This window comes from Ursus arctos, unplaced genomic scaffold, assembly GCF_023065955.2.
Source record: "Ursus arctos isolate Adak ecotype North America unplaced genomic scaffold, UrsArc2.0 scaffold_28, whole genome shotgun sequence".
NCBI lineage: Eukaryota > Metazoa > Chordata > Mammalia > Carnivora > Ursidae > Ursus > Ursus arctos.
This window is the reverse complement of record NW_026622963.1, coordinates 4,980,419-4,997,239: the sequence shown is the minus strand read 5'-3', so window position 1 is coordinate 4,997,239 and position 16,821 is coordinate 4,980,419. Positions and strand designations below refer to the sequence as shown.

The 16,821-nt window shown below is 36.3% G+C and overlaps 1 protein-coding gene across 1 annotated transcript in view; it reads right to left on the bottom strand.

The window, feature by feature from the left end:
* Nucleotides 1-3,857: 3,857 nt before the first annotated feature.
* Nucleotides 3,858-16,821, bottom strand: part of SPESP1 (sperm equatorial segment protein 1) — a 28,311-nt gene continuing 15,347 nt past the window's right edge. The window contains exon 2 of the mRNA XM_026478397.4: nt 3,858-5,172. Coding sequence (XP_026334182.1) covers nt 4,097-5,172 — 1,076 coding nt within the window. The 3' untranslated portion in view covers nt 3,858-4,096. The remainder of the gene's footprint in view (nt 5,173-16,821) is intronic.

The following is a 16,821-nucleotide window of genomic DNA, read 5'->3' as shown; positions in this document are numbered from 1 at the left end:
AAGCTACCTACTATATGATTCCAACTGTACAACATTCTAGAAAAGACAAAACTATGGAGACAGTAAAAAGATCAGTGGTTGCCAAGTTGAGGGGAGGGAGGAATGAGTAGGCAGAGCACAGAGGATTTTGAGGGCAATGAAACTGCTCTTTATGATACTATAATGGTGAAAATCTATCACTACACACTTGTCCAGACCTACAGAATGTATACCACCAAGTGAATCCTAGTGTAAACGATGGGCTTGGAGGTCGTAATAATGCATCAGTGTAAGTTTATCAATTGTAACAAATGTACCACTTTGCTGGGGGAAACTGATAGTGGGGGAGGCCATGCATGTGTGGGTAGATATGGAAACTCTGCACCGTCTCCTTAATTTTGCCTAAAACTTCTCTAAAAAACACAAAGTTTTTTTTTAAAAAAGGATACCATTAGAACACTCAAATAAAAAAGAGGAATTTTGTAAAATCTCAGAGCGGGAAAGGTCAGACACAAAACACAAAGGCACCCAAAGGAAAAAAAATGTATAAATTTGATCAATAAAGGTTCTCAATTTCTACATGGAAAAATAAAAATACAAATAATAAATTAGACAAAAATATTTGTAAAAATATGACACAAAATTCCAACTTCCTTGTTACATTAAAAGGTTGTATGTCGGGGCGCCTGTGTAGTTCAGTCATTAAGCGTCTGCCTTCAGCCCAGGGCCTGATCCCAGGGTCCTGGGATCGAGCCCCGCATCGGGCTCCCTGCTCCGGTGGGAGCCTGCTTCTCCCTCTTCCACTCCCCCTGCTTGTGTTCCCTCTCTCGCTGGCTGTATCTCTCTCTGTCAAATAAATAAATAAAATCTTAAAAAAAAAAAAAAGGTTGTCTATCTCACTAAGGAAAAGCAACCAGTAGAGAAATAAGTTTCCAGAAATAAAAATATAAATATAAAAAGATGTCCGGCCTCACTCATAGTTAAAGAAATATACATGAAAACAACTAGATAATACTTCTCATCCATCAGATTGGCCAAAATACAAAACTGTGCTAACTTTTGCATGTTCAAAGGTGTGAAAAAAAACTGGCACAATTGAAACTTATGTCTACCCAAAAATCTGCACACAGATGATTGAAGTAGTTTTATTCATAATTGCCAAAACTTGGGAGTAACCAAGATGTCCTTCAACAGGTGAATGTATAAACTATGTTCATCCATACAATGGAATATTACTTAGCACTAAAAGCAATGAGCTGTCAAGGCACAAAAAGACATGGAGGGATCTTAAACGCATATTAAGTGAAGCCAATCTTTCAAGGCTATATTCTACATGATTCTAACTACATGCTAGAAAAGGCAAAAGGATAGAGACAGTAAAAAACTTCAGTTTGCCCGGGATTGGCGGTATGGGGGAGGAAGAGGGAGGGATCACTATGTGAAGAACTGGGGATTTTTAGGGCAGTGAAACTATTGTGTAGGCTACTGTAATGGTGGATATGTGTTATTATATATTTGTCAAAACCCATAAAATGTACAACAGAAAGAGTGAAACTTAATGTAAACTATGGAGCTTCAGTTAATAATAATGTATCACTGTGGGTTCATCAGTTGTAAGACACGTACCACACTAATAGAAAATATAAATAATAGTGGAAACCTTGGTAGACTAGAGAGAGGTATGTGGGAACTCTGTATTTTCTGATCAATTTCTTTATAAGCTTCCAACTGTTCCAAAAGAATAAAGATCTAATTTTAAAAAATTGGTCACCATTGGAGGATTCTATGAACTAATTATTTTGAAAACTGTTTAAAAAGAGAAAGATTTGATGTCTTTCCAATACACACTGGACCCCTAGGGAATCAAATCATAGGGCAGAGCAGGTTTCTCATTACAGACATATTCCAGCTAATAGGGAAGGAATGATAATGCCGTTTTGCGACACCTGATCAATAATCTATCAATAAACATGAAAGGCTGCTCTGTAAATACAAAAGGAAACATAACCAGATGATTTACACTATCCTGACCAAAAAAAGAGACAAACCTGAGTCTGATAAAGCCTCTCTAGATCCAACTATCTATTTACAGAAAATACAGAGGATGGGAAAACATATTAAAAGGCATAACGGGGATACAATCAGCAAAATCCATGGGTGAAACAAGGCAGGTCATTAGTAGGTCACTGTTGAGAATGGACATGAGGTACACAGATCGATTACATTAATCTGTTTACTTTTTCACATGTTTGAAATCTTCCATGGTAAAATTAATTTTAAAAATAAGCAACATACACACAAAATTTAAAAAAAAACAAGCAACAGGAAACAGTAAAGAGTGTTATTGTGAAATGAAACCTATGTGGTCTTTTTCATGATACAGCTAATTGTGTAGGAATTATTTTTGATCCCTGTTACTCTCTCAGTCTCCACGTCCATGCAATCCCCAAATACTGTTGATTCTACTTCTTTTTTTTTTTTTTTTAAAGATTTTATTTATTTATTCGACAGAGATAGAGACAGCCAGCGAGAGAGGGAACACAAGCAGGGGGAGTGGGAGAGGAAGAAGCAGGCTTCCAGTGGAGGAGCCTGATGTGGGGCTCGATCCCAGAACGCCGGGATCACACCCTGAGCGGAAGGCAGACGCTTAACCGCTGTGCCACCCAGGCGCCCCTGTTGATTCTACTTCTAAACTGGCACTTCTTTCAAACTAGTCCAAGCTAAATTTGGCCTTTGCCTAGTGCATTTCTACTTTTGTCTGCCTCCAAAACTGCAGCCAGAGTGTTTTAAAAAAAAAAAAAAAAACCACACAAATTTGATGTTACCCATCCTTTGCTTAAAATCCACGAATGCTTCTCACCGATCATAGGATAACAGCTGGCATCGTCAATATGTGTACACTTCAAGGCCTTGCAGGATCTATTCCAACCCCGTGTGCCTCACCAGCTCCATCTTGAGATCTTCTGCCTTACCTTTCTGCACTCCAGCTACTTTTTGAACTTGCCATACTCATTCCCAACTCAGAGCATCACACTCGCTGTGCCCTCTGCCCGGAATGCCGCCTTCCCCTACATGCACCCTTATCCTTCAGATTTGACCTTAAATGCTACTTTCTCAGGATAGCTTTCCCATTATTTTTGGTCTAGGTGACATCACACTTCTCACAGATTCATAACAACTTGTCACAACTGAAATTTAAAAATTATTTGAAGTTATTTATTTAATGTCTACCTTTCCTCCTATAATACAACCTCAAAGAGAGATGGAACTAGGTCTTACTATATCCCCAAAGCCTAGCCTTTCGTTCTGCACATAGTATAAAAGGCCAATAAAGCTCTACTAAACTATAAATAACTGGTTTGATGAATGAATAAGTAAATGAATTTAAACATAATACTGGTCAAATCATGAAAGAGAATTACACGCACCATAAGCACAATATTACACAGTTAACCTTAATCGTGTTAGTCATACTCCTGACAAAAGATTTGCAAAGCTTCAATGTATATGTATAGAAACAAAAACGGGAAATAAGGGAGAATGACTATATTACAAACCCAAGTTACAGTCACTCACCGATACTCCGAAAGTACTTAACAACAAAGAAACAGGGACAGATCTTCATACACCATCCACCTTTCAAATGAGGCAGACAGATATTCAAATAAAAGTGCTGATTCAAGTTCCAATTTTGCTATTCAGACAGAAAACTCAGATTCTCTGAAAGAGTAATAAAGACCACATATACTAAAATTTTACATTTATATTCAATTATTAAAAACAGGCTACGTACAGACTGCACACAGTCTCTTAACTCTTATAAAAGGGGTAAATTTAACTAATCTATTCAAGTAAAATCAAAGTTTAAACATGTTAAAGGTTAGATCTTAATAACTTTTAAAGTTAATTAATGAGAAAAAAACTACAAACTCCTGAACCAAAATTTTATTTTAAATTATTAGGCTTTCGTACATATGAAAATTTTTTTATAACATATGGCATGTAAAGATGTTAGCACATTGAACAACAATAGGATATATTTTCATACAACTTGTGAATCACTAATATGTTTATTTCTCTAGTGAAATGAATGCACAGTTCGCTTCAATCAACTTTGTCATGGAACATCAAGTAGGTTTAAAATTTTTATATTATTGTTTAATAACTTCCTAATAAGGTTTTGAGTTTCTAGTCGACTTACACATAATATTTTTTTCAGTGTACTGAGTACTGTAGTAGCTTTTTGTCTCATCTCTGGTGGAACAGATCTGACATCTAAATATTCAGATAATTTAGATCTGGAATTGTACAGCATGTTAATAACAGTTTCACCGTCATCAATTCCGCTACTGCTTCGTCCTAGCGGTAATAGCTGGGATCTATACATCTTTTGTAGTTTATGTTCTGCTGCTTCTGCTAAAGCAAGGCTCCGTTTTAGGTGCTCTCTAGAGGCTCGAATGTCCTCTCTGTATTCTGGCTTGAGGCTCTCAGCAAGCGGTACCTGTTGTACCTGTGAATGAATATCTGAAATTTTTTTCAAAATGTCTTCATTATTCAGAATCTGTGGGTGTTTTTCAAATGTTAGTGCGTCCGGCTTTTCCATTTCATACTCGCCTGAGAGCTGAGGAACATCTTCTAGTTCAGTGACGGTATCCATGTCGGTGCTCCTGCTTGAAGAGGTGATCGGCGGTGGGCCTGAGGTGATATCTGGACTTGGGGGTGTCTCAGTAACGTTTGGCCATGGGTGTGGGGCCTCAGTTTGTGCTAATTCTGGCTCTGGCTCTGGCTCTGGTTCCGGCTCTGGCTCTGGTTCTGGTTCTGGCTCTGGCTCTTTTACAACATAAGGTTCGTCTGTGTGTAAAACAACAGAAACATTATTTGGTTTAATCGACCAGAATGCTGTGGTTTCAGTTGGTTTTTTCTTCTCGACTTCCAGTGTGAAGCCTCCAGTAGGGGAAGCTGTGGTTTCTTCACCGACAGGATTGATTAAAACATCATTTTCAGTCGAAGAGTCTCCATGGGTGATGATCTCCTTTAATCTTGATACCTTCGGTCCTATAGAATGAACATTATTCGGAGACTTTGATTTTTTCTCACGACCTGGCTCCCTAGTAGGAACACTTAGGATTAGGTTCTGTAAAACTTCTACATAATGATTTAAGTTTTGTTCTTCGTCAGGCGTCACGGTTATGCCTTAAAGGAAAAACAGAAATCAAACAATAAGTAAACTTAATATTATATATGACATATTGACAGAATCTACTGCTCTAAATTTACTTCATGTTATCACTTAAAAGTTGAGATCAAGAATCAAGAAATAGGGGCGCCTGGGTAGCACAGCGGTTAAGCGGCTGCCTTCGGCTCAGTGTGTGATCCCGGCGTTCTGGGATCGAGCCCCACATCGGGCTCCTCCACTGAGAGTCTGCTTCTTCCTCTCCCACTCCCCCTGCTTGTGTTACCTCCCTCGCTGGCTGTCTCTCTCTGTCAAATAAATAAATAAAATATTTAAAAAAAAAAGAATCAAGAAATAAAGCACTTTCGCCTCAGTCGATTTTCACTTAAATAAAATATATGTATATCTTCAGATTCTTAACAAAACGCATGAACAAGATTTGTGCAAAAGTTGCATATTAACACAATTCTCTGTATTTTTTCACTTTTACTCTCCCGTACGATTCAGTAGGTAGCTTATTAAAACAAAATTCTTGATTATATCCTCCACCACAATGGTGTGCTGGAATTGGCTTATACGGGCTCACCAGAACCAATCATTCAATTTTTAGGAATTTTGTGAACCAAATGTTAAACATAGACATTATTAAAAATTATTTTAATTTGCAATTAAATAAAATGTATTCAAAATAAAGGTAATAAATATTCAAAATTCATCACTTATTATTTTATGTCATTTTACTATTATCTATGGTCTTGAGGTTATTTACATCTAGTGTGGATGTATGGTAGAAATGTTATGTAATAGTGTACTACTCTATATCCCTCTCTATGTCCCTGCTCAGTAACACCAAATGCATAGTCTGAAATCAACTGTGGTGGGAGTATTAATGTCATGTAAAGGGCAAATGCTGTAAATCTGGGCTTACCAGTCTCTCCAAAAAGCCAGCTGTTGAACGTTTACCCATATACCACTGCCTTCAACCTCACAAAGATCTAACTACAGCCTGTGGGTCATATCTGATGTGGAAATGTTAGGGTTCAGAGCAAACGGTCAAGGAAGAATTCTTGAGACATCTTCAGTGCAAAAAGGTGGTATTAAAGCAAGGGGACAGCACCCATGGGCAGAAAGAGCTGCACTGAGATTGTGAGGGGTGGCCGATTATATATTTTCAAGTTGGGAGGGGTTAGGGATAGCATAAGTCTCTAAGGAATTTGGAAGCAAGGTTTCCAGGACCTTGAGGGGGCTAGCTATTGTTAGGAAAAAGTCATTTATTACTGTCTAGGAAAACCTTAGTCATGAGAACCTTCAGATGTAAAACAGTGGGCCATATGCTTGGGGGATGATTGCTAACATATATATTGGGGGATAGAGAAAAACAAAGTTTCCAAAGGAATTTTTATATGTTAAAGGAGATTTACAGGATCCTGGTGGTTGGGATAATGTTAAGCTAAGATTGCTTTTTGCCCATAGCAAAGTATCAACATTGAGGTAATTGAGTTTCTAGAGGAAGGTCACTCTGCCTGTCTCAAGGACTTGTCAATTGGCTGTAAGTTGTAAAGAAATTTAATTTTTTCTTTTGCCTTTGTTTCCCACATTAATATCCACCTAACTGTTCTGTAAATAAAGTTTTATTGGAAGTCAGCCAGTCTTGCCCATTTGTTTATGTATTATCTATGGTTGCTTTTGGTTGCAACAATAGAATTGAGTAGTTACAACAGAGACCACATGGGGGGCAAAGTTGAATATACTATCTGGCCCTTTACAGAAAAAGCTTGCCAATTCCTGGTCCAAACCATCAACATCTCATTCTTACAACAAAATGGCACTTCTATTTATACTGGCATTTTGCAGCATCTGAGTGGTTGGTGAAGACTCTCATTTCCAACATGGAAAACAAAAAAGATTATTGAATAAGATATTCTGAAATTCTCCTCAACTCCCCTACTCCTAAGATGGTTTTTAATATTAAGTGCTGGAGTTTTGTATTACATGTCATTTTGAAATGATTTTGCCAGTATCAAGGACATAAATTAACTTAATTCAAGAAAGTAAGCCACTTTTTGCCGAACTCTAATGCATAACTCCTACCTAAATCCTCCCTCTGCAGGCAAAATGAAATAACAAACCTTCTGTTCAGCAGATACTTCTATTCAGCACTTTCACAAGCACAAAACGGTAAAAAAAAAAAAAAAAAGCTCTATATTTACATGTTTTTCCTCTTTTCCTTAACTCATTACAACTTAGAAAGACCAGATGGATATTTAATCAAAATTGAAAGTATATTTCTAAATTTTAAAAATTTCTTAATGAGAACAGTTTAGTGAGGCAAAGTGATAGTGGAAAGATACCAGACTTGTGGGCATATCTAGATTCTAAAAGCAGATTCTGCATTTTATGTTATGCTTACAAAAGCCTCGCATACTTCAAGATCTATATGACAACGATAGGTGAAAAAAGGGAGGTAGATTTTGATATTATCTCTGTAATAATTTTCTTAAAATCACTGATCCCATATCATGCATTTGTCTGTGAATTGTGGATTTTGAAAAACGGACTAGAAGGTGAACATACCTAACTCTTGTGGGTCGTTGCCTATTTTGTATTTCCTATCCGTAGTAAGGCTGCAGACTAGAAATGCCTGGTGATGCTCACCTGGGCCCTGGAGTGAGCTGCACACAGACATTTCCCCTTTCCAAATCAGTGTTATGACTGGACTGACCCTTGTGGTTCTTATTATGATTGCAAGACATCCTTCAGCAACAACCATCAGGAAACTTTGAAAAAATAAAGGCTTGTTTCTTATAGGACCTGGAAATTACATAGCACACTTGGGGCCACACGGCGGGAGGTGGAGCGGGATGGAGAGAGAAAAACAGAGAGAGGGAGAGAAGGAGAGCGCAGGAAAGTAAGGGAGCGGGAGATAGTGCCCGAGAGAGTAGTGGGGGAGGGGAATGCAAATGGGCCAGGGGTTCTCCTTTTATTGGGGTCAAATGTGGGGTCTCTAGGGTTCACTCTTTATTGATGAATTTAAAACATAAGAGCATGAATTTGAAGCTCAGGAACAGGGAAAAACAACTGGTCCAATAGGGCAGTTACCAAAATCAATTAGGATCTCCAAAACAAATGAGCCCCAGTAGGGGGAGGTGGCCTGGCTCTTAATCTAAGCCTGTGGCTGGCAATATGTATATTTAAGATAGCAGTCTTTGAAATGGATGGCTCTACAATCAAAGCTTAAGTCTGGCACTTGTATTACAAAAGAGAAAAAACTACAACAGTCAGAGTTTATACCACCTTGCCTCCGAGGAGAGGAAATGCAACTGAAGTCAGGCCCTTAAAAAGCACTTTACACTTACCTATATATAATATTTTACTCTAAAAACATACAAGCACACATATCCAATCATTCAACATAGTAAACCATTAAAACTCACATTTTAAAAAGGAAAATAACTTATTTATGTATTCTCATAGGCATGTAATGCATTGTCCTGACTCTATAGTTTTCCTGGAGGAAAATATTAAGTAAAATGAATATGTAGCCTAATGCAGTAAAAAAAAATTTTTTTTTTACTCTGTTCCTGCTTGTACCACTTTCTAAGCATCACGACCTTAGGCAATTATTCAATCTCTCAACATTTACTTAACTATAAAATTAAGATAGTATATTTGCCCTTTTATCTCATAGAACCAAATAAATTAGATACTTGAAAAATGCTTTAAAAGCCCTATAAAGAAAAATAAATAAATAAAAGCTCTATAAAGATAATTGCTGACATTTCTCATCTTAAAATATAAAGTTAAATCCCTAAAAAAAATAAAAATAAAAATACGCCCTAGATCCTATCTGTAAAAATACTAAAAGATTTTCTGCTAAAGACAGAAATAATATCAGGATACTAATATCTCCATTACTATTTAAAATCATGTTGGAGGTATTAGTCAATGTAATTAGATAATGGGAAATAACAGGAAGCACGAGAATTGGGAAGAAAAAGGTTAAACTATGTTTATGTGTAGATGATATAATTAGACATCGAGACAACACAAGAATTCCTTTGAAAAGCTACCGCAAGGAGTGAGAGAATTTAGATAAGTAGCAAGTTATAAAATCAACATACACAAATCAGTATACCAATATAAACCAGTTAAAAGATGAGAAAGAAGATGCTATTTTGATAACAAAGAATGAAAGAAAATACCTAATCATAAATTTAAAAAGACATGTCCAAAATCTAATTATTTTGACAGTAATTATATTAGTCTGAATATAGGCATCCAGAGATCAGGTCCTAATCCCGGGAACCTGTAAATATTACCTTAAAAGAAAAAAAGGTCTTTGCAGGTGTGATTAAATTAAGGATCTTGACAGGAGATTATCCTAGATTATCTGGGTAGACTCTAAATCCAATCACAAATGTCTTTATGAGAGAGAAACAAACAGAGATTTGATACCCAGAAGAGGAGGGGGTAAAATGGAGAAGGAGGCAGAGATTAGAATGAAGTGGCCCTAAGACTTGGAATGCTGGCAGCTACCAGAAGCTAGAAGAGCCAATTAAAATACTGTCTCTTAGAGCTTGCAGGGGGAACACAGCTCTGCCTTACACCTTGATTTTGGCTCAGTGAAGCTGATTTTAGGCTTATGGCCTCTAAAACTGTGGGAGAATAAATTTGTTATTTTTAGATACGAAGTTTATGGTCATTTGTTACAGCAACCACAGAAAACTGATAGAGGAATGTAACAAAATCTTCCAAAAAACATAATGTAAGCTTCAGCAAACGGAAAGATATACCATGTTCTTAGATAAGAAGATTCAATATCATAAAGATGCTTAGATGTCATACTCTCTGTTAATGTATACATTTAATATGCTTCTAACAAAATATCATTACTTGTTTCCTGGAGTTAGAAAAATGGATTATAAAGTTCATCTGGAAGGAAAAATGAGTACAAATTCCAGAAAAATAGAGGCTAGCCACAATAGATATTGAAATATATTATAAAACCTCTATTATAAAAATTGTATAGCATTGCACATGAATGTACAGGTGAATGGAACAGAGCAGAAAATACAGAAACAGACCCAACTGCATATGGAAATTAGCTCTAAATGAGGGAAGTTTCAATTTATAAACTTATTTAGCTAATAAATGAAGAAGCCACCTATAATTATAACATATTTTGCAATGATTATTGATATCAATGATTATTCGTATCACAAAAAATACACAGACATTATGTATTTCCTGATGAAAGAACATAATACCACCTATGAAGCAGTCTTGCAAAAATGGTCAAAACCTGAATCTAACAGGTCTCTCTAGATCTAACTAACAATATACTGAAAATACATGGGACAACAAAGGAAGATATAAACCATAGGGTTATAATCAGCAAAATCTAGACTATGGGAACTATAGGACATATGATCCAGTTTCAACAATTACATTGCAAGGACAAAAATAGAGGTGGAGGAGGAATACATTAAAATGGAATTAAAAGATATATCAGTGGGGCGCCTGGGTGGCACAGCGGTTAAGCGTCTGCCTTCGGCTCAGGGCGTGGTCCCAGCGTTCTGGGATCGAGCCCCACATCAGGCTCCTCTGCTGGGAGCCTGCTTCTTCCTCTCCCACTCCCCCTGCTTGTGTTCCCTCTCTCGCTGGCTGTATCTATTTCTGTCAAATGAATAAATAAAATCTTAAAAAAAAAAAAAAGATATATCAGTGAATTACATGTATGAATCTTACTTGAATTCCAATTGAACCAAACAAACTAGAAGAGAGAGAATCAGGGAAGTTTGAACATTGGCCACATATTTGATAATACTAAGGAATTATTATCTTTTTAGGTGTGAAATTCACATTGTTATTGTGTGTAAGTATTTATATTTTAGTGCTTCATATTAAAATATTACTGATGAAATTATATGATGTATAGAATTTGCTTCTAAAAAATTCAAGCCTGAGAAATTGGGGAGAGGGACCGGAAAGTGAGGGGGAAAGAAATGTGGGAGGACGTATCAATGAGACAAAATTAATTATAGGTTAGTAGTTGAAGCTGGTTATAGATATATGGAGATTTATTATACCATTCTTTCTACTTGTGTATGTATTTAAGTTTGTCCATAATAAAAGTTTTTATATCTGTTTTGGAAAAATTCCAATTCTGGGTCACTATTCATATGCAAATCTAAAATCTGCAGCCAAGAAAGGTTTAAATGCTTTTAAAAAGACACTGCCATTGGATTGTTGCTAAACATTCCATTTTTATTTTTATTTTTTTAAAAGATTTTATTTATTTGAGAGAGAGAGCAAGGCCAGGGGGAAGGGGCATAGGGAGAGGAAGAAGCAGACTCCCCGCTGAGCAGGGAGACCTATGTGGACTCTATCCCAGGACCCCGGGATCATGACCTGAGCCAAAGGCAAACACTTAACCAAATGAGCCACCCAGGTGCCCTAAACATTCCATTTTCAATCATTTAACTTCTCCCTTCTCAAAGTAGTAAAAAGGACATCCAGGTTGTCAAAGTACAGGAAAAGGAGATCCTTACTGCTAGCTGATTCCTAAAAAAAATTGAAGTACTCAATAGTCCTTTATACTGTTACTTAGGCAACATTAAAAAAACCTGTTCTTGGCTGCCGAAGAGTACAGCACCCTATCTTCTACCTTGTTTTTCTTCTCTTCTTCATGAACCCTTGGTCTCCATATTGTTCTATTGTTGAATCTGTCCTCTCCCTACCCACTTCCCACCTCCTACTTTTGTACCCTTAAAACATCTACATACTTCATATTGACTTCTCAGTTCCACGAATCAGGACTGCTTTTGCAAAAACAATTTGATCTTTATACAAATGTTTGCAGGCAAGATAGTCAAAGATAGTCAAGCCTCAAACATCCTGACCAATGGCCCTGGCCACTAGGAAAACCTGCTTTCCCCATTCTTCAGAAATTACTAGAAAGATGAACAAAATTCAAATTCTTACAAAGACCAGACTATGCTGCTAGAAGTTGAGTTTTTACACATTGGCTATGTGTAGTTTACACTGGTGTGCTTTATAATCCCCTCTCTATCCTCTTTACCAGTTAGTGATCCAACCAAACATAGCAATGTCTCAGAATGTGGATAAGGTAAGAAGCTCTTCCACCTTTAGAAACCATGATGCTGCTTTCCGGTGCCTCGAGTAAGCAGGATGGCTCCCTGCTAAGCAGGCTTAAGGTTTAACAGGAATCACAGATACAGATGTCACAGTTGTGCTTGAGACTGTCTGCACTTCTCTTCTCGAAATAGTACAGGGAGAATTAGTCACCTGACAGGAATAACAGAAAAGCAAACAAAATGGGAAAACAACTGTAGGAACAAAAGTGGCATGAAATCTGAAGGGGAAAATTGGAAGACAGTGATTGAAAAGACCGTAATACTTCCGACTGAGCAATTACTATGTGCCTGGCACTATACTAAGGGCTTTGAACGTGAGGAGTGTTTTTATAAAGAGGAAAATAAGGACACTTAGAAAGAATAAGTAATTTGCCTAAGATTGTATTTGATTTGTAGGTGGTAATAATGGCATTCAAACAGATGCTGCCATATTTCAAAGCAGGTACACATAACAACTACACAATGTTGTCATAAAAAGATGACACAAGGATGCTGGCAAAATAGAAGCATGATAATAAAATTGTCCTGGATGAATACAATTCTCTTTTAAAATACATGTAAATATTAAAATACAATCAATCAATATGTAAGTAAAATATACAAAATTTGCTCTACTGTCAACTGGATGAAAATACATCCCTTTCATATATTAAGATGTATTTAGAAATATTTTTTAAAACTGATCCAAAAACTTGTTTTACTCTTTTTATTTTTTTAAAATTTTTATTGAAATTCCAGGTAGTCAACATACAGTGTCACATTAGTTTAGGTGTACAATACAGTGATTCGACACTTCCATACAATACCCAGTGCTCATCATGACAAGTGCTCTCTTTAATCCGCATCACCTATTTCACCCATTCCCCCACCCACCTCCCCTCTCGTAAAGATCGGTTTCTTCTCTAGAGTTTGGAATCTGTTTCTTGTTTGCCTCTCTCTCTTTTGTTTTTCCCTTTGATTTGTTTTTTTGTTTTGTTTCTTAAATTCCACATATGAGTGAAATCATATGGTATTAGTCTTTCTCAGACTGATTTATTTCATTTAGCATAATACTCTCTAGCTCTATCCACGTCATTGCAAATGTAAGATTTCATTCTTTTTTATAGATGAGTAATATTCCATTGTATACATATACCACTTCATCTTTATCCATTCATCAGTTGATGGACATATGCACTGTTTCCATAATTTGGCTATTGTAGATAATGCCACTATAAACATTAAGGTGCATGTACTCCTTTGAATTAGTATTTTTGTAGTTTTGGGGTAAATACTTAGTAGTGCAGTTGCTGGATCATAGGGTAGTTCTATTTTTAACTTTTTGAGGAACCGCCTCCATACTGTTTTCCACAGTGGTTGCACCAGTTTGCAATCTCACCAACAGTGCGAGAGGATTCCCCTTTCTCCACATCCTTGCCAACAACTATTATTTCTTGTGTTGATTTCAGCCATTCTGACAGGTGTGAAGTGATATTCCATTGTAGTTTTGAATTGCATTTCCTTGATGATGACTGAAGATGAGCATCTTTTCATGTGTCTGTTGGCCATCTGCATGTCTTCTTTCGAAAAATGTCAAACACTGATCCAAATTTGATGTTTTTATTACTACAAAGTATGCATAGGAACTGACAGTCAATGACATATAAAAGAATACACCCACTTCACACAGAAGCAAAAAGTCAGTTAGGTTTGAGTTTATTTTGAGGAAAATAATAAAATCTGATTTAAAGTGAGCAATGCAATATAAAACTTCAATCAACAAACAATACTTTCAAAACACAACTTTCCTTCTCATAGAATGGCCAAATAAAGACAGAAGAAGAGAGTACAAGAAATAAAATAAAAGCCAGTTAACATGAAAAGTTGTTAAAGTTCACTGTTCATAAAAGAAATGCAAGTTAAAGCGATCTTTATTTCATCAGTCAAGCAGGTAAAAAAATATAAAAAACAGTAAAACCTAGGATTGGCATGTGTATAGTTAATTCCTTAGAAAAGAAGTAACTTCCTAGGGCACCTGGGTGACTCAGTCAATTAAGCATCTGACTCTTGATCTCAGCTCAGGTCTCGATCTCAGGGTCATGAGTTCAAGCCCCATGTTGGGCTGTTGCTGGGTAGGGAGCCTACTTAAAAAAAAAAAAGGTAACTTTTCTTCCTTTATGATCCTCATGTCCTTCATTAGTTTCTCACTAGCACACTGGTCTTTTCTTTATAGAATTTAAGATAATCTTAACTACATATATTTGTTTAATTTTTTTTAACTACTACATATTGTAAGCTCTTTGAAAGCTGGGACCATGTCTGCTTTGTTCTCTATATCCCCTGTTCTACCCAGTGCCTAGAGCAATAGCAGACAGTCAAAAAACATTTGTTAAATGAATGATTGAATGAATGAACCAAATGCTGGCAAGTATGTAAATTAATTGTACCTCCACTATTTTATCTTAAGGAAATAGTCATAGGTAAGAAATTTTTCTATAAAATTCTATAAGCAGGAAGAGACATCCAATTGGAAAAAAGACAGTCTCTTCAATAAATGGTGCTGGGAATATTGGACAGCTATATACAGAAGAATGAAACCCAACCATTCTCTTACACCATACACAAAGATAAACTCCAAATGGATGAAAGACCTCGATGTGAGACAGGAATCTATCAAAATCCTAGAGGAGAACATAGGCAGTAACCTCTTCGACATCGGCCACAGCAACTTCTTTCAAGACAGGTCCCCAAAGGCAAGGGAAACAAACGCAAAAATGAACTTTTGGGACTTCATCAAGATAAAAAGCTTCTGCACAGCAAAGGAAATGGTCAACAAAACAAAGAGGCAACCCACGGAATGGGAAAAGATACTTGCAAATGACATTACAGATAAAGGGCTGGTATCCACGATCTATAAAGAACTTCTCAAACTCAACACCCAAAAAACAAATAATCAAGTCAAAAAATGGTCAGAAGATATGAACAGACACTTCTCCAAAGAAGACACATGAATGGCTAACAGACACATGAAAAAATGTTCAGCATCATTAGCCATCAGAGAAATTCAAATCAAAACCACATTGAGAGACCACCTTACAACTGTTAGAATGCCAAAAATTAATAAGGCAGGAAATAACAAATGTTTATTTGGAGGTTCCTCAAAAAGTTGAAAATAGAGCTACTCTATGACCTAGCAATTGCGCTACTGGGTATTTACCCCAGATACAGATGTAGTGAAAAAAAGGGCCACATGCACCACAATGTTCATAGCAGCAATGTCCACAATAGCCAAACTGTGAGAAGAGCCAAGATGTCCTTCAACAGATGAATGGATAAAGAAGATGTGGTCCATATATACAATGGAATATTACTCAGCCATCAGAAAGGATTACCTAAGATTTGCATCAACATGGATGGAACTGGAGGAGATAATGCTAAGTGAAATAAGTCAAGCAGAGAAAGACAATTATCATATGGTTTCACTTACATGTGGAACGTAAGGAATAGCATGGAGGACATTAGGAGAAGGAAGGGAAAAATGAAGGGGGAGAATTGGAAGGGAAGATGAACCATGAGAGACTATGGACTCCAGGAAACAAACTGAGGGTTTCAGAGGGGAGGAGGGTGGAGGGATGGATTAGCATGGTGATGGGTATTAAGGAGGGCACGTATTACAATGAACACTGGGTGTTATATGCAAACAATGAAGCATGGAACACTATATCAAAAACTAATGAAATACTGTATGGTAACTAACATAACATAATTTAAAGAAAGAATGCTGTAGAGGAAAACTAAATGTCATGTTATGTTTACAATAAATCTGCTGGTCTAAAGACTCCTTTGTTTTGGTTTGTTTTGGTTTTGGGTTTGTTTAGTTTTGGGGTATTTTGTTTGGTTTTGTTTCTTAGCTAATAGTATGATAATTATTAATAAGGGAGACAATCTGGGCATTAAAAAAATTTCTCTTATTTTAGGCAAAGGAGGCAGTTTTTATATTTTTCTAAATTTCTAAGTCTGAAATTTATCAACAACATCATAAATATTGTAGTTAAATAGCTCCAACCTTCAGAAAGCCCCTGTGCTTCTTCTAACTGGCCCTTACCTTACTAAATAGCCTAATACAAATTTAGATCACATAAGTTTAACTAAATTTGTTTAAGTTCTGTTAATTTTCTTTTATTAGATTTTATCAATCTCTAAGGTAACATTGTATTAACATAATTTTAAGTAAATTACAATATTAGGGATTAAAAATCCCTAAGGGTTACTACTTTATAACTTATCTTTTACATATTTTAAAGTATACAATTCAATGATACTTAGTATATTCACAGTTATGCAACCATCACCACAATCTAAGTTTGAAACAGTTTCATTATCCCCAAAATAAACCCATAAATACTAAACTACTTTCTGTCTCTATGGATTTGCCTATTCTTAATGTTTTATATAAATGAAATCACACAATATGTGTTCTTTTGTGATTGGCTTCTTTCACTCAGCAGAATGTTTTTAAGACTCATCCATATT